The 15,891-nt window shown below is 46.6% G+C and overlaps 1 protein-coding gene across 4 annotated transcripts in view; it reads right to left on the reverse strand.

The window, feature by feature from the left end:
* Positions 1 to 1,056: 1,056 nt before the first annotated feature.
* Positions 1,057 to 15,891, reverse strand: part of LOC140593697 (forkhead box protein N3) — a 248,655-nt gene continuing 233,820 nt past the window's right edge. For 3 of the 4 annotated variants that reach the window (XM_072745584.1, XM_072745583.1, XM_072745585.1), the window contains one exon: positions 9,440 to 10,036. In XM_072745584.1, coding sequence (XP_072601685.1) covers positions 9,856 to 10,036 — 181 coding nt within the window. In that variant the 3' untranslated portion in view covers positions 9,440 to 9,855. Of the gene's footprint in view, positions 1,308 to 9,439; positions 10,037 to 15,891 lie in introns of those variants that run through there. The other variant, XM_072745586.1, reaches the window with a different exon arrangement.

The following is a 15,891-nucleotide window of genomic DNA, read 5'->3' on the forward strand; positions in this document are numbered from 1 at the left end:
ACTCGTGCCAGACTCTGCCTCAAAACATGTCTCTGATCTCAAAACCGTTCCGTCAATTCTTGTCTCTTGCCCATCATCAAGAGGCAACACTTCAATAATATTTCGTAACTATAATCTTCACCAGTATAATCCTCTAAAGATAAACAAGTTAAAATCAGATTATTTGAACGGGAATGAACCAATCATCAAGTGCACCAGCCCTCCCTCCCTGCACGCCAGGGGTCAGTCACCTGGCGGCAACCCTGCTGAGGATCTGGGTGTTCCAGGCCTGTCTCCCTCCTTCTCATGCCCCAGACTCTCCTCCATTGCTATCCTGTCCCCAGAGTGTCATCTGGCCACTGGCTGAGGCAGAGGATGGCCACAAACATTGCCTCAGAGGTGGGAACCAGGCTCAGTGCAGGCTGAAGGCACAGCAGGGGATTTTCGATGTCATTTTGCCACAACTGTCTGCGTGGGCTGGGTCAACTTGGAGTTCCTTTTCTAGCATTAACGTCAGATTTGTGTTGATCTGGCCATGTTCTCCTGGTGGGCCCTCTGGGACTAGGAGTGCCCGTCAATCTGTGAGCCAGATGGCTGAAAGTCTCCGTGCTGTCGCTGGTCCTAGAGAGAAGGAGGGCTAAGGGGACCCAGGTGGACCGGTGAGTGGAGCGTCTAATCCACTGATTGTGCCCACTGTGGACGACCGTCTGGGGGAGAACAGCCAAGACAGCTGGCAACGACACCACTGTTTCCGTTTCTGGCAGGACCCTACACTAAGTGACGTCAACTGTTGCAGAAATAGCCCTACACCCTTAGGTGGGCCCTGCCAACAATGATTCTGGCTTGGCCCCGTGGCTTGCTGTGGCCAACAGGGCATTAGGAAATAGGGCATAGGCAGAAACTGGACGAGTGCTTGAGTACTGGGGCTTGTTTTCTCTCATTGCCGGGAATCCTTCTGCCACCACGTGAAAGAGCTTGGAACAGCTTCCGAAAGAACTTGAGACCCCACAGAGACAGATGCCAGCTCTCCCCGTCATCCCAGCTGAGGCCCAAATATGCAAGTGAGCCCAACCACTGCTGCCAGGAACAGAGACAGGCCATCCCGGCAGAGTCCAGCCCACGCCACCAACACACAGAATTTTGAGAAAAGAGTTGCTTATTCTTAGAGTCACTTTGTTATGTAGCAGAAGCTGAACGATACAAAGCTCTGTATACGAGAACCTGCCCAATGAGCCACGATCCCAAACTGCAATGCAGCTTCAGGATGGTGAACGAGCCATGGTCCCAGAACTGCAATGCAGCTTCAGGATGGTGACTCCCGCGGGTGCCTAATGCAGAAAAGTAAAACAGCATCAGCAATTTCTAAAAGATTTTATTTACTTACTAAGATTTTATTTATTTATCTGAGAAAGAGAGAGCACAAGCAGAAGGAGGGGCGGAGGGAGAGGGAGAGGGAGAAGCAGACTCTCCACTGGGCAGGGAGCCAGGCGTGGGGCTCCATCCCAGGACCCTGGGATCATGACCTGAGCCAAAGGCAGACGCTTCACCAACTGAGTCACTCAGGGGCCCCTTTAAAGATTTTATTTTTCAGTAATCTCTCCGTCCAACACGGGGCTCGAGTGTACAACCCTGAGATCCAGAGTCACATGCTCCACTGACTTGAGCCAGCCAGGCACCCCAGCAATCTCGGTAACACCTTCTGTAACCTGCCTCTAGCCGTCGCCGAGGAAGCGGACAGGACAAAACTGTCTTCACCTGATGTGGGTCCATTACCAACAGCAACTGACTGGTGCTGACCCTTCCTACCAATCCAGTGATGCAACACTCGGTGATGGCCAGCACTTCCCCCAACATGCTTTCGGAGGCAAGCATCCTTCCTGGGCGTTTGTTCTGGAGCTGATATATTAGTTTCCTCTCTCCAAGAGTGCCTTTTACCCGCTAGAGAGCCAGGAGGAGATGCAGATACTCTGGAGACAATCCTTCAGAAATCATTCTACGGTGACTTCTCGGAAGTACGCACACCCCGTTAAGTAGCTCACAATGTCACCCCAGAGAAAGACAAGTTTCAGCAGGGGTAGAGTCAAAGGGTCCCTCAGGAAGATTTCACTTTTATGATTGTTTCTTAGAAGCACACCAAGTCCTGACACTTCTCTGCCTCTCTCTGTGGGATCTGAAACGATGGCAAAGCACCAGTTCCGTAACTTTGCTTAAACTTTTTGGTTTGCTTCTTTCCAACCCTACACAGACCCCTCCGTTCTATGAATCCTTTTACAGCATGTCACGGGTTGACCCATATTCCTTTCATACTGTTAGTTTAATCTCTTAGGGCATCTTACATCCCCAACTAGCAGGTTTCCAGAGAACACAAGCCATGTTTTAACTGACCCTCCTTTCCTCAATCTCCCTCCCTTTCTCTTTCTCATTCATTCATTCATTTTTAAGAAGCAAGAGCCAGAGACAGCAGCATACAGCCGAGAGAGGAGAATGCTGAGTGATAACCATAAAAATAGGCACAGCTAATAGTTACTGAGCATCTTTTAGGTGCCAGGTACTGTTCTGAGGATTTTAGACATGTGTTCATTTCATTCTTGCACCAAGACTAGGAGGATGGTACTGTCTGAAATCTCATAAACAGGAAAGGATGCTGATGTACTGAGGAGTTATAACTCGCCTGTGGTAGCAGCTACTGGGTGGTGGAGTGGACAACCCAAAGCGGAGCCCGAACCACTGGGCCACACCGCCATCAGATGAAGCTGTACAAGAACCCTAGGAGGCCAAGTTGAGGCATCTGTGTTTCATTTCATTGGTAATGGCAGCTCCACCCGGGTTTTGGAGTAAGGTAACGTGATGGGGTGAGCAGAGAATCGAGGCAGAAAAACCAGGTAGGGACATGGTTGTGGAAAGTCCAGGGAGAGGCAGGCGGGGCGGAGGGTGGTGGTGTCCAGACCATGACAGCAGCAAGGGCTACGGGAAGGATGGAGTCAAGAGACATTTCTAAGGCAAAATCAATAGGATTGGGCACCTGAATCAGAGAAAAATCAAAGATGATTCTGAGGTTTTGGACTTTGGATACTGGGTTGAAGGGAAAAAAACTGCCAGACAGAAAAACTCAAGAGGTAGAGCAGGTTTAGAAGGTTGTGTCAGGAGCCAACCGCCCCCCAACCCCCGACCACCCCCAGGTCGGGGGAGCCCCTAGGAGAATTCACAGGGCTCAGCACAGAGCATATTACGTTCATGGTTATGACTGATTTCAGCAAAAGGACACAAAGTGCAATCAGCAAAGGGAAAAGGCACAAGGGACAAAGCCTAGAGGATACCAGGTACAAGCTTCCAAGAGCGCCCCCGGAGGAGAGTCATATGGGATGTGTTAATCCCTCTGGCGATGGGTCATGATATGGCACATGAAGTGTTGCCTACAAAGGAAGCTCATTAGAGACCCGGGCCCAAGATCTCCACTGGGGACTGCCCACATAGGTACTCTCTGCCTAGCGCATTCCAAAATTCCAGATTTCTTCCATCACTTGCATTGCTTACATTATTCAGGCGCAGGGAACGATCAGTTCTCGGAATGGTGAGGAACCTCTCAGAAACCAAATCTCCAGACACCAGCCAACGGTCAACCTTGCAAAGCAAGACCTTCTAAGGGGAGCAGGCTCAGGCTCTGTTAGCTCTTTGCTGCACACAAGGACAGCGAGTATTTGAGTTTTGTACAGGGGTGATGTTTTACATCCAACATACAAGGGCACAAATTGGAGCCATGAGGGCAATTCTTGCGTGATGTTCACATTATAAAGCTTAGGTCAGCACTCTTCTCAGATCTGAATATAACACCAAAACAAACAGCTAATACAAGTTACCAGGGAGGGTTGGCAGGACTCCAGGTTGCTTCTATTCCCCTTGCTGTCCAGTAAGAGAGTGAGCTTCAAGACGATGACACCTTGCATTTCATTACTAAGGTAGGTAAACATTAGGTTTGCTGCAGAATCAAACACAATTAAAACTTTAATTAACTGAAACCTGGCTAGCCCCCATCTTCAAATAAAGAACATTTGCAGGGGGTAGAGGCTCTGATGATGGAGATTCTTTCCCTTTGAAGAGAAAGGGGCAAGTCAGAAGCTTCTCTCAGTCACCTATTCAAAACAGGCACTTCCTGCGACCTCTGGAGAGTGGGCACATACGTGACATCCACATAACTACAAACTGAACACTGCCAGGGGCAGAATGCAATATCCCCCCAACGCTCAAGTGTTCATTCAGCACATTCTTACTCTTGGCAGCAAACGGATCCATGGGTTCAGAATTGGTGAGAAGTTTTGTAGTCGGCGTGCTCTGGTTTTCTAAACTGGTTGGCGCGAGGGTTCCACACTATGAAGCATCTCTCAGGCGTTTCCTGCAGGATCCCCCATGCACCGCTCCCCATGCTGAAGATGGACTCAATCTACAATCCTGTAAGCTGGGTCTCAGATGACCCAGCATCCTCTTGCATACCTCAGTGAGTGGGCTAATCGCCCATGGTCATGACAGAATCAGACCCATGTATCAGTGGTGGGAGACAAATCCCTTGTGGGTCCATCTCCCTCAAACTTGGAAGGGAGAAAAGTATACTTCTCATCGGCAAAAAGCCACTTCGTGTCAGCAGAAGAGAAGGCGGGGAGGCCAACACTGTGGGGAAGAGGAAGGACGCCAATGAGGATTTAGGGTAAAGAGGCACCTGAGCCAAAGGCCCAACGAAATATGCCTCCAGGAAGCATCTGAAGTGAAAAAGACTTTGGGTAGAGCATTAAGACAACTGTTAGGACGGCTGCAAAACTCAGGGCACGCTGGCTCGATTCTCGCTCAGCTCCCGCCAAACCTGCAGGGTTTCTATGAAGGATCTTACAGGTAGGGAGCTGGGGTCGAGGGAAATGACCTTCCTTCTCAGAGTTCAAAATAAACAGCCCTCTGATCACACTACCCATTGGCTTGACTTTGGCTGGCAGGCACACCGACCAAGTAAGATGTTCTTTAAACGGAGGCTGTCTTTGTTCGCTCTTAAAAGATCCTGTGTTCAATTTTGTTTGTTCCGAGGACTTTTAGGAGCTTTCCTCTTTCCATTCCTGTTGTGTTTTTTTTTCTTCCTTCCTTGATTTTTAACAAGAAGCCCAATAAGCGCCACTCTAGATATCAACTTATTTTTAAGTATCTCAAGAGCCCCCAGGACATTGATCTATCACTCCCATCCCTAAACTGGATTGTCTTGCTGCCTTGAAGAAAATGGGTAAATTATTTCCTGAATAAAAAAGCAAGGAGCTTTTAGGGCCCATAATCTCATTTCAAATCCTTTTACCCACTCTCTACTCCTTTGGCCCCAAGACTACAATCCTCTTTGGGTAATCTGAGGGCTTACGGGTGCCAGGGGGGTAGGGGCCTTTACTGTTCCTCCCTGCTCCACAACGTTGTTCGCTGCTGGAAGGGGGGCAGCATGCCAGGGTTCAGGGCCCCATAATGGCTCTGTTCTTACAGGGCAACTGTTAATAATTAGCAGGAAGCATTTTGTCTCTAAATCTCACAGCTTGAACAGTAAGACCTCGTAGTGCCAAAGAAACACTTAATTCTAGAGAAGTGAGACCTGGTTCCAACAAATCCTGTGTGGATCAACCCGTAAGATGAAATGGCCCCATCCGCCCTCCGCTACAATTATGGGGTGTTTTAGTGAGAGCAGGGGGCTCGGCCTAGAGGTTGGGTGAGTGCAGGGGAACAAGACACAGAGGACTCCTACCCTCTGAACACTTCGAGTCTACTGAGCCATATGTGGCCCTGAAGCTGTAAACGCCAGACAGACAAGCTCCAGCCAGTAGGAGGACCCAGGGCCCGGGGCGGCAGGGGTCGAGGAGGGACAGGAGGTGTAAGAGCATGATCCAAAAACAAGGGCATGGCGGTACAGCAGAGGACAAGGGGCCGCGGAGGCAGTCAGGAGTCAGAAAACCAGGAACTGTCTGGAAGGAATTGTCAGGGGCAAGTAGAAGTTCCAGAAGGATCTCTCAGGTCAGCAAGGGGAACACCCCAAGGAAGAAGCAAGAAAGAGACCACGTGCAGGATGACAGCAGCTTCTCAGGTTAGAGACCCATTCATTCCTTCCTTCATGCATTCATTCATGCATCAGTTTATTCAAAAATATTTATCTGGTGCTATTAAGGGCTGGACACTGTTCTAGACTTGGAGGATCCAGCAATGAGCAAAACTAAGGCCCTGCTCTCAAGGGACATATATACAAATAAATATATAAGGAACGGGTGATCGTGAGGACTAAGGAGAAAAAGAAGGGCAGTGGGAATAAAGAATGATGGTGGGTGTGCACACGCAGGCTGTTTTTGGGGGGTGGCTAGGGAAGGTGTCCTTGACAAGGTGACATGTGAGGGAGATCTGAAAGAGGAGGGGAAGCGGTGACAGTGACAGCTCGGACAGGGAGGGGCAGGTACCAGGGAAATCAGAGGGAGCCCATCCCTGGGGCTCGGGGCGGGTGGGGGAAGCGGGCACACTTGGGAACCAAACTTCGAGGGGTTCGATTTTGGCGCTGTCGTTTACTGGCGCTGTGACCCTGTTTTAGAGACACGTTCTAGGGACATGCGATGCCGGGGTGGGGCTCTTTTTTTAGCATGCTGCCCTTCAGCCTCAGTTTCCTTGTGGTACCCCTGACCACTCCCCAGATGTCAACTCTCTCTCAACACCTTCCAACCTGCTGTCAACATGATACAGGCACACGGTAGTACAGAGTCATCGGCTCCTGGTATCTGTGAGCTGAGACATGAAATGGGCAACGTGAAAAGTTTCCACTACAACGAACACAGAGCTCTTCAACTTTGGCTGGCATCAGTACCCATGCAATACCCATGGTAGCCAAAGCAATTCAACTGGTGGATGGCAAAGAAATTCTAGAAATTTCGTTACTTCGATTGGTGAAATCGGCCCCATTACAGAAATTACCAGTATTTCCAGAGACATGGGGGACATACCTCTGAATTTGCTTGAAGAGTAAATGCTATTTATCCTTTTGAAATATTTATCACCAGCCGGTGTGAGCTGGAAGCATTAAGGTAACCACAACCTGAATGTACTGATTTGGTTTGAAACATCTAAAAGGTTTGTGTGTGTGTGTGTGTGTGTGTGCGTGTGTGTGCACGCGCGCGTGAGCACATTCCCACACCTTTACTCCATTAAGGCAAAGTAGTAGGAAAAAGAAAGCTATAAAGTAGTGAATGGGAAGGTAAAAGGGGAGCTATCTTTTGGGGAGAAAACACGAGAATATGAAAATTAACAAGGTTCCGGAGGATGAATTAAGCAAAACAGCGTTTAGTACTGAGCTAATAGCTTACATAACTTTCTTGTTTGATGTCTGAACCACAGGGACGCACACAGCCACATGCACGGGTCCCCTGAAAACCACAGTAGGGCGTGTGAGAGGCTGACAAGGCAGAGGGATGACAAAAAGGACCCGGAGGCCCTGGGCCTGCATCCTGCTCGCGCACTGCAACAGCACTTGGGTTTAGTTCAAACACCCCGTTTCCCAAACTCAACCGTGCACAAGAACCACCTGGGGACCTTGTTAAAAAAGCAGGTTCTTTTTGCAGCGTCTGGGTGGTGGAGTCAGTTAAGCATCCGGCTCTCGGTTTCAGCTCTGCTCCCAATCTCAGGGGTGGAGAGGTGGAGTCCCCACCTGGCTCCCTGCTCAGTGGGAAGTCGGCTTCGAATTCTCTCTCTTCCTCTCCTGTCCCCGCCCCCCTCCTCATGCACCCTCTCTAAAAAAAGATTTTATTTTCATATAATCTCTACACCCAACATGGGGCTCTCGACCCCACAACTCCAAGATGAAGAACCATGTGCTCTTACTGACTGAGCCGGCCAGGCGCCCCCAAAAGTGGGTTCTGATCCAGGTGATCTGAGGTGATGTCTGAGATTCTGCGTTTCTCACAAGACCCTGCGAAAAGCAGACCACTGGGCCCTCGAGCCCTGCTCTCCAAGGCGCTAGTTGTTTGTCGAATGTGATTAGTTCACTCGGATGAAAATGAAATGAAATTAAAAAATTCAGCTCCCCGGTCAAACTGGCCACATGTCAAGTGCTCAGTGGCCACGTGTGGCTGGTGGCTGTGCAGGTGACAGTGCAGATGGAGAACATCTTCCACCATCACAAGATGTTCTACTGGACAGTCCTGCTCCTGGAGCTCTTGTTCCCTAATTTACCCCAACACACACCCACACACACCCACACACGAGCACCACACCACAGAGGAGGAGCTCTTTCTGCACTCACGCTTTGGCTTCTGACTCTGCACCGTATCAAAGATTCCTTGAGTTACCAAGGAACTCAGGCTCCCGGGTCCTTTCTCTCATACTCCTCATTTCACACAAAAGCAAGAGGTAAACCATTCAGTACAGAGCACAGCTGGAAACCACTACGTCCATAAGAGGCCCGTGCTGCTGGAAGGTAAAGGAATCACAAATGGACACAGTTACTGAGTATCTTTCTATAAGGGATGTTACCTGCTATCTCACTTCAGACCCACCACCCATTCAGGACAGGAGGTCTTACCGGCTCGGCCTTATAGACGGGTGAACATGCAACAGAAAAGGTTTTGCTACTTGCCCCAATGTCGCAGAGCCAGCAATGGTGGCAGACTGCTTTGTGCGAGGTACGTGTGGTGGCCAAGGCCACACTCTGCCCTCGGGGGCTGTGTAGACCAGGCTGGGCATTATTTACGACTCTTGAGGACCAGGCCCAGCGCCCTGCCCTGCCAAGTTAGACACTGTAGCCATAGCTCCCAAAGACAGGCGTGGTAGTATTTCCCAAGGCTGAAAAACATCCAAGACATGATTCACGGAGATTTAGAGACACGGTCACAGAGAACCTTTAATCCAGAAAGCACTGTAATCGATGATCAAAAGCAAAACAAGCTATTTATCTCATGGAGTCTCATTCAGCAAGTATTTACTGAACAGCTGTGCCAGGCATTGTGTGGGCCCTGGAGATACAGAAAGAACAAAACTATAGACCCCTCTGCCTTCCTGAACACACACCTTCATCTACAGATACTACCAAAGAAAATAGCTTTCCTAATCCAGAACCCTGTACCCAATTTCAACTCTCTAGATACTTAAATATAAAACAATAAGGCGCATGTCTACTTTCAGTCTCATGAGCCGTCCAGAATTTTCATTTTGCTTCCTGTGCTGCCCTGAGAAGGCCAATGGCCAAATCAAAACTCCTCCTGGCTCAAAAAGATCCTTTCTCTTAAAAGTCACTTGAGTACTTGCCTGTTTCACAATCTACAAGCCTCCAACTGCCTGAGACGTCACCAGGAGTGGGGCATACCCTCACAGGCACGCTGGACTTGAGTCAAAAGTAATGAATTTTGTGATAGCAAATTGATCTCTCCTGTTCCCATAACGCAGGCTCTTGTAGAGAGAGCAAACAAACAGGGCCGTAACAATTAATTGAAAAGAAAGGGTCTAATTAAATTTTTATATGAGTGTGCATAATAGCCAGAAATAGTAAATATTGTTTAAAAAAAAGAAAAGAAAGAATCAGAACTGTACAACAGCTAAAAGCTCTACAAGCTCTTCAGACAACCAGTGACCACTTTTACTCTTTAGGTGCCTCCACAGCTTCATCTTATTTTCTAACCTGCAGTAAGTGGCATAAAGTAGGAAGACTAGAGAACTGTGAAATATTTAACCGCTTACAATTCAGTCCAATTCTACAACTATTTATTGAGTGCTTCCCAGCGCCTGACACTGTGATCCATCAATTCATTCCCCCAACATTAACCAGGTATCCAATACACACGCGTGCACGCACAGCCTGACCCGGGTCGTGGGGTCTTTCCAGGTGGTTAAATACAATCACAGCTCTAGGAGATGATTACAGTCTTGTAAGAGAAATAGCACACGTACACGCAGGACCACGGTATAAGGCAATATCTGCCAAGTATCATCCAGGTGATTGAGGAAATTTTTTTCTGATGGGCTGTGAGAGATCACATGATGGTTTCTTGATGGTTGAGATTTATCTGCAAGACCATCCCTGAAATATTAATAAGTATGCTAAGTGTCTTGAAATAAGAGAGGAGTGCTCCAAATATTTCTCTCCTGTTGTTACACAACAGACCTATGACTACGGACCTTATCCCCGACGGAGCATCCCTTGCCATGAACCTGCCTATAGCCATCCTGGAGATCACCAGCCCTGGTAACCTGGGGATGGTGCTTACAGGATCCAGAAGTTACAGAGGTGAAGACAAGGTTTAAAATTCAAGTGCAGAGGGCACCTGGGTGGATCGGTGGTTGAGCGTCTGCTTTTGGCTCAGAGAGTGACCCCGGGGTCCTGGGATCGAGTCTCGCATCGGGCTCCCCACAGGGAGCCTGCTTCTCCCTCTGCCTGTCTCTGCCTCTCTCTGCGTCTCTCATGAATAAATAAGTAAAAATTAAAAAAAAATCAAATGCAGAAGGAACGAATAACCTCTAATGAGTTTATGTGATTCTGGAGGTAAACAGAAGGATACAGGTAAAAGGCATCTACCCCCAAAAAGGCTCCCTACCTTACCTCTCCAAAAGCTTTGTGGAAAGAAGCCCTCTGAGGTTGATGAGTATATTCAGATTTCATATGGAACTTCAGGGAAGCACATGGGTTTCAATCTTTCAGACTACTGATTTACCCCTTAAATGGGGCCTCAAACCTTACCAGAGCTGTCCAAGTCTCCCCACCAGGCACAAGTGAGCAGGAACCCATTTAAAAACTTACAATAAATCCTCCTTACAAAGACCGGCTAATTGTGAGATTCCTAGCTCTGAAATATATCATAATGGTATTTAAAAATTATAATATGATGATGATTATATTTTAGACTGCTGGAGTCAGAAGGGACCTCTGAGATGATGATTTTACAAACCAGGAAGATAAAGTGACATGGATAAGGGCCCACAGGTCATCAGGGCCAGTGTCAACATAAAAAATCCTATGTTTCCAGGCTCCCAGAGTAGTGCTTTCCCAGGCTACATACCAACACCTTCCAAAATCGCCATTAATCAAGACACCTGGATAGCTCAGCAATTGAGCATCTGCCTTCGGCTCAGGTCATGATCCCGGAGTCCTGGGATCAGGTCCCACATCGGGATTCCTGCATGGAGCCTGCTTCTCCCTTTGCCTGTGTCTCTGTCTCTCTCTCTGTGTCTATTTTATTTATTTATTCTTGAGAGACACACACAGAGAGAGAGAGAGAGAGAGGCAGAGACGCAGGAGAGGGAGAAGCAGGCTCTATGCAGGGAGCCTGATGTGGGACTCGATCCCAGGTCTCCAGGATCACACCCTGGGCTGAAGGCGGTGCTAACCCACTGAGCCACCCAGGCTGCCCATGAATAAATAAATAAAATCTTTAAAAAATAATAGTCATTAACCATGGTCGTTTCTGCAGACTTAGAAAGAGCTTCAAAATATGCATGAAATGAAGATTAAACCATAGCAGTTTGTATAGGTGACAGGAAACAATCCTCATGTTATATTAGATTTATTTGTAAGTCCGTCTTTCTAACTAGAGTGTGACAGGAGTCCTGGCTTAGTCATCTAAGTGTCCTAAGTGACTTACATGAAGCACGGCACACGGGAACTCCAGCAACACTAGATAAGTGAATAAAGAAATATCCAGCTAATCCGGCTTAGGGGAAGAAAATGGATATTTTGAGGTTTGGAAGATGGAACTTGGGAATCCATTTGGGGCTCTGTAATAAGCAAGGAAAGCATAAAGAATCCCATGGTCTCAAACAAATCTGACTACTAGAGGAGGGGAGCTCAACAGATGAAGTGACCATGTCAGGGCCATGTAATAGGATGAAGAGCAGGTGTCATCCTCCACTTAGAGGCAGGAGACAGAGATACAGGAATTAAATTGCTTACATTGTCCGGCCATGCTCGTGGCAGAGGCAGCAAAAACAGAAGCAGCATTCCCAGGTGCTACCAATGCAGGCCTCATCAGGTTCTCCTTGCTGGTTCCTGTTTACTCCATAACCATGCAGGAGGCCCAGACCCTCTCCATAATGCAGATCTCCAGCAGACACTACACTTGAAATCCTAACAGCCATCACGGAACTACCCTGTTCCACGGGTAACAGATTAATTCTGATACCAGCACCAGGTATTGCTTTCTTCCAGCTGATGATTCTTTGCACACACTTAAAGATCTGAGTTGTGCACTAACAAAGCAGGACTCAAACAAACAAACAAAAAAACCCGACTCCAAGCACTTTTCCATTATCTCCAGAATAACAACTGACAATGTCCTCAACAGCTAAAACTTAGAAACACAGCAGAAGGTATTTGGAGCTTGCTACTGGCTCCCAGCCAGGGGTGGTTTTGCCCTCCAGGGGATGTTTCTGATTATCACAAGTTGGGGCGGGGGGGGGGACAATATTGGCATCTGATGGGTAGAGGTCAGAGACGTTGCTACACATCCCACAAGGCACAGGAGAGCCCCCACAATAAAGAATTACCTTGCCCCAAATGTCAGCAGTGACAACACAGAGGAACACCCTGAGTTATGCATCCAACTCACAAGACTATGCTGAGTGTTTTTTTTTTAAGATTTTATTTATTTATTCATGAGATACACAGAAAGAGAGGCAGAAGCAGGCTCCCTGAGGGGAGCGTGATGTGGAACTCGATCCCAGGACCCCAGGATCATGTCCTGAGCCCAAGGCAGACGCTCTCCACTAAGCCACCCAGGCGTCCCTGTGGCTCGGTTCTTTTAAACATTATTATTGGGATAAAATACTCCTAACATAAAAGTGGCCATTTTAACCATTTTTTGAGTGTACAATTCAGTGGCCATGGGTATGTTCAGTATGTGCAGCCATGGGCACCATGGGTCTCCAGAACCTTCCCATCATTCCAAATCGGAACTCTGTCCCCACAAAACGCTCACTCCTGGGTTCTCCTCTCCTCAGGCCCTGACAACCTCCAATCTACTTTCTGTCTATGAGTTTACCTATTCAGAGGACCTCACCCAAGTGGAGTCCCACAACACTTCCCCTTTTGTGTCTGACTTAGGCCACTGAGCATGATGTCAAGGCCCATCCACGTTGCAGCGGGTTTCAGAATTCCATTTCTGGTTAAGGCTGAATAGTATTCCACAGTACATACAAACTAGATTTTATTTATCCAGCCATCTGCTGATGAATATTTGCATTATTTCCATCAATGCTGCTTTTTAAAAGGGATGATGGGTGGATTTGGCAGCACCCTGGCGTAGGTGGGGGAGGATAAAGAGTAGACCTAGACTCTGTCCCTGACTCCCACATGACCCTGACACCCATTTCAGCATCTTCGCTTATAAAAATGAGGAACTGTTACATCGGTGTTTTCCAAAAAGATCTGTGGTCATCAGCTTTAGAAGAATCTAAGAAATAGATTTTTCATTATGACTAAGTACATATAAAGTCACGTGTATAACTGAAGCAAAGTTTCACAAAATGACAGTAGCCTTCCTAAATGCAAAGCATTCTGGTATTTTCTATGCTATTCTATTATTTTTTGTTTTAAAAAAACAACAACAAAAAAAGGATGGTTGCAACCCCTGAACTGATTTCCTAACCCATTATCGAGTGACTACTTTTATAACACCCTTATTTTAAGTTATTTGTTCCCAATTTGGCATTCTTGGACTGTGTTGATAAGTGTGTTCCCCCTTCAAAAACGTCTGTTTAATACAGTGTGGGAAACATCTGAATCAGCTCACCACAAAAAAGTTATACTTTCCCAAAGTTACATTTCCCAAACTTACTGGTCATGGAAAACTTCATGTATTACCCCAAAAAAGTGAAGTCCTAACATCTCTGGAAACTGTTCACTGTTGTACCCAACAACACTAAACTGGGTGATTTTTGGTTCTTTTCTGCTCCAGCATCCTACGATGTAGGACAGTAATTCTCAACATGATTTTCCCATTCATGCTACTGCGGGAGGCAAATATCCCCACAGTAACTACAGCTCGCTAAGGCAGTGATGTTTAAATATTACATCCGACTCTCCAGGGTCAGATATATATATATATATAATCTGTATATATATCAGATACATATATATATATTTAAAAGAAAACCATCAACTTCATTTTTCAGAGAACTTAGGTGCACAGCAAGTTGAATGGAAGGTTCCCCCAACACACACAGCCTCTCCCACCATCAACATCCTGCATAATTTTTTAAGAGCTCCTCGAGTGATTCTGATACACTACCCCTTGGGCCCTTAATGTTGATCTGGAGACTTTATTAGAACCAAATTTTCCAAGATTAATGGCAAAACAGCTCAGTAGCATAGCACATTGATTTCAGTCGATTCTCTCAAATTTAGCATCATTCCTACACCTTTTTAGATTATCAAAAACATCCTCCCATGTGCCATTTTGCCACCATGCAGTCTACCTGGTCTGGCACAAATAAACCAAAATAACCAGCAGGGCTTATCATCTCCTACCACCAAGTCTTGCCTTAGCAAATACGCAGTTTCGGAGCACTATCCTAATAGTTGTTTACAGCTTAATTTTATATGCTTGGGTCAACCAGAAAGGGTCAGTATTTTGGGGAAGAATCTTCATTGCTTACTCCTTGACAAAATAAAATGAATCCTGTGTCTTAAGCCCATTTTATAATTTCAATGTCAAATACAAGATGATAATTACGTGCATTCATTTTATTTCACAAATATTTACTGAGTCCATACATATTAAAGGTTCAGGCCAGTGGTTGGGTCTTTTTTAAAGAACCTTAACAAAATATATCGCTTGAACAATGACCAAACTAACAACAAAACAAAATACTCAAACCTGAAAGGTGGTTAGCCCCTGTCGGATCTCCTCACAGACATAGTCTTTAAAAATTACACATAAAAAATGATTAGAAAGATAGTTCTATGACTAAGAAATAGATTCTTTTTTTTAAAAGATTTTATTTATTTATTCATGAGAGACAGAGAAAGAGAGAGAGAAGCAGAGACACAGGCAGAGGGAGAAGCAGGCTCCATGCAGGGAGCCCGATGTGGGATTTGATCTTGGGTCTCCAGGATCACACCCTGGGCCGAAGGCAGGCGCTAAACCACTGAGCCACCCAGGGATCTCCTAAGAAATAGACTGTTGACTATGGAAAACAAACTGATGGTTGCCAGAGGGGAGGTAGGCAGAGAGATGGGTGAGATAGGTGACAAGATTAAGGGGTGCACTTGCTGAGAGGAGCAGCAGGTGATGTATGGAAGTGTTGATCTCCATATCGTGCACCTGAAACTAATATGACACTGTCTGCTAACCATACTGAAATTCAAATTAAAAACTTAATAAAATTTTTATTTTATTTTTTAAAGATTTTATTTATTTATTCATGAGAGACAGAGAGAGAGAGAGAGAGAGAAGCAGGCAGAGACACAGGCAGAGGAGCCGAGTGCAGGACTCGATCCCAAGTTTCTTGGGAAGTCATCCCCGGGATCATGCCCCAGCCAAAGGCAGACACTCAACCACTGAGCCACCCAGGTGCCCCAAAAACTTAATAAAATTGTTTAAAAAGGTAGTTGTATGGTCATTTACTCCCAAGGATGACTGAGTAAGCAGGCCTCAAGGAAAAAGGGAAAAAACACCTTTTTTCCTAATTATCTCTAAAAGGGGACCACATGGATACGGCAAGCACTGATCTGGTGAACTTTGGATTTCTTTTCTCTTAGTTAATAGTCAGCATAAATAATCTCCAAAACCATGAGGCGCTCTCCAAATCCTAGGTTGGAGAAATGCTGTATGATACTCCCCCACCCCTCATTTCCTTGTCTATTTTTGTTTAAAACAGAAGCGATCGTCATGCACGTGTGTGCGCACAGGCATGTCCTGTGGTCCTCTTGGGCACCTCTCT

Source organism: Vulpes vulpes, unplaced genomic scaffold (genome assembly GCF_048418805.1).
Source record: "Vulpes vulpes isolate BD-2025 unplaced genomic scaffold, VulVul3 u000000644, whole genome shotgun sequence".
Classification (NCBI taxonomy): Eukaryota; Metazoa; Chordata; class Mammalia; order Carnivora; family Canidae; genus Vulpes; species Vulpes vulpes.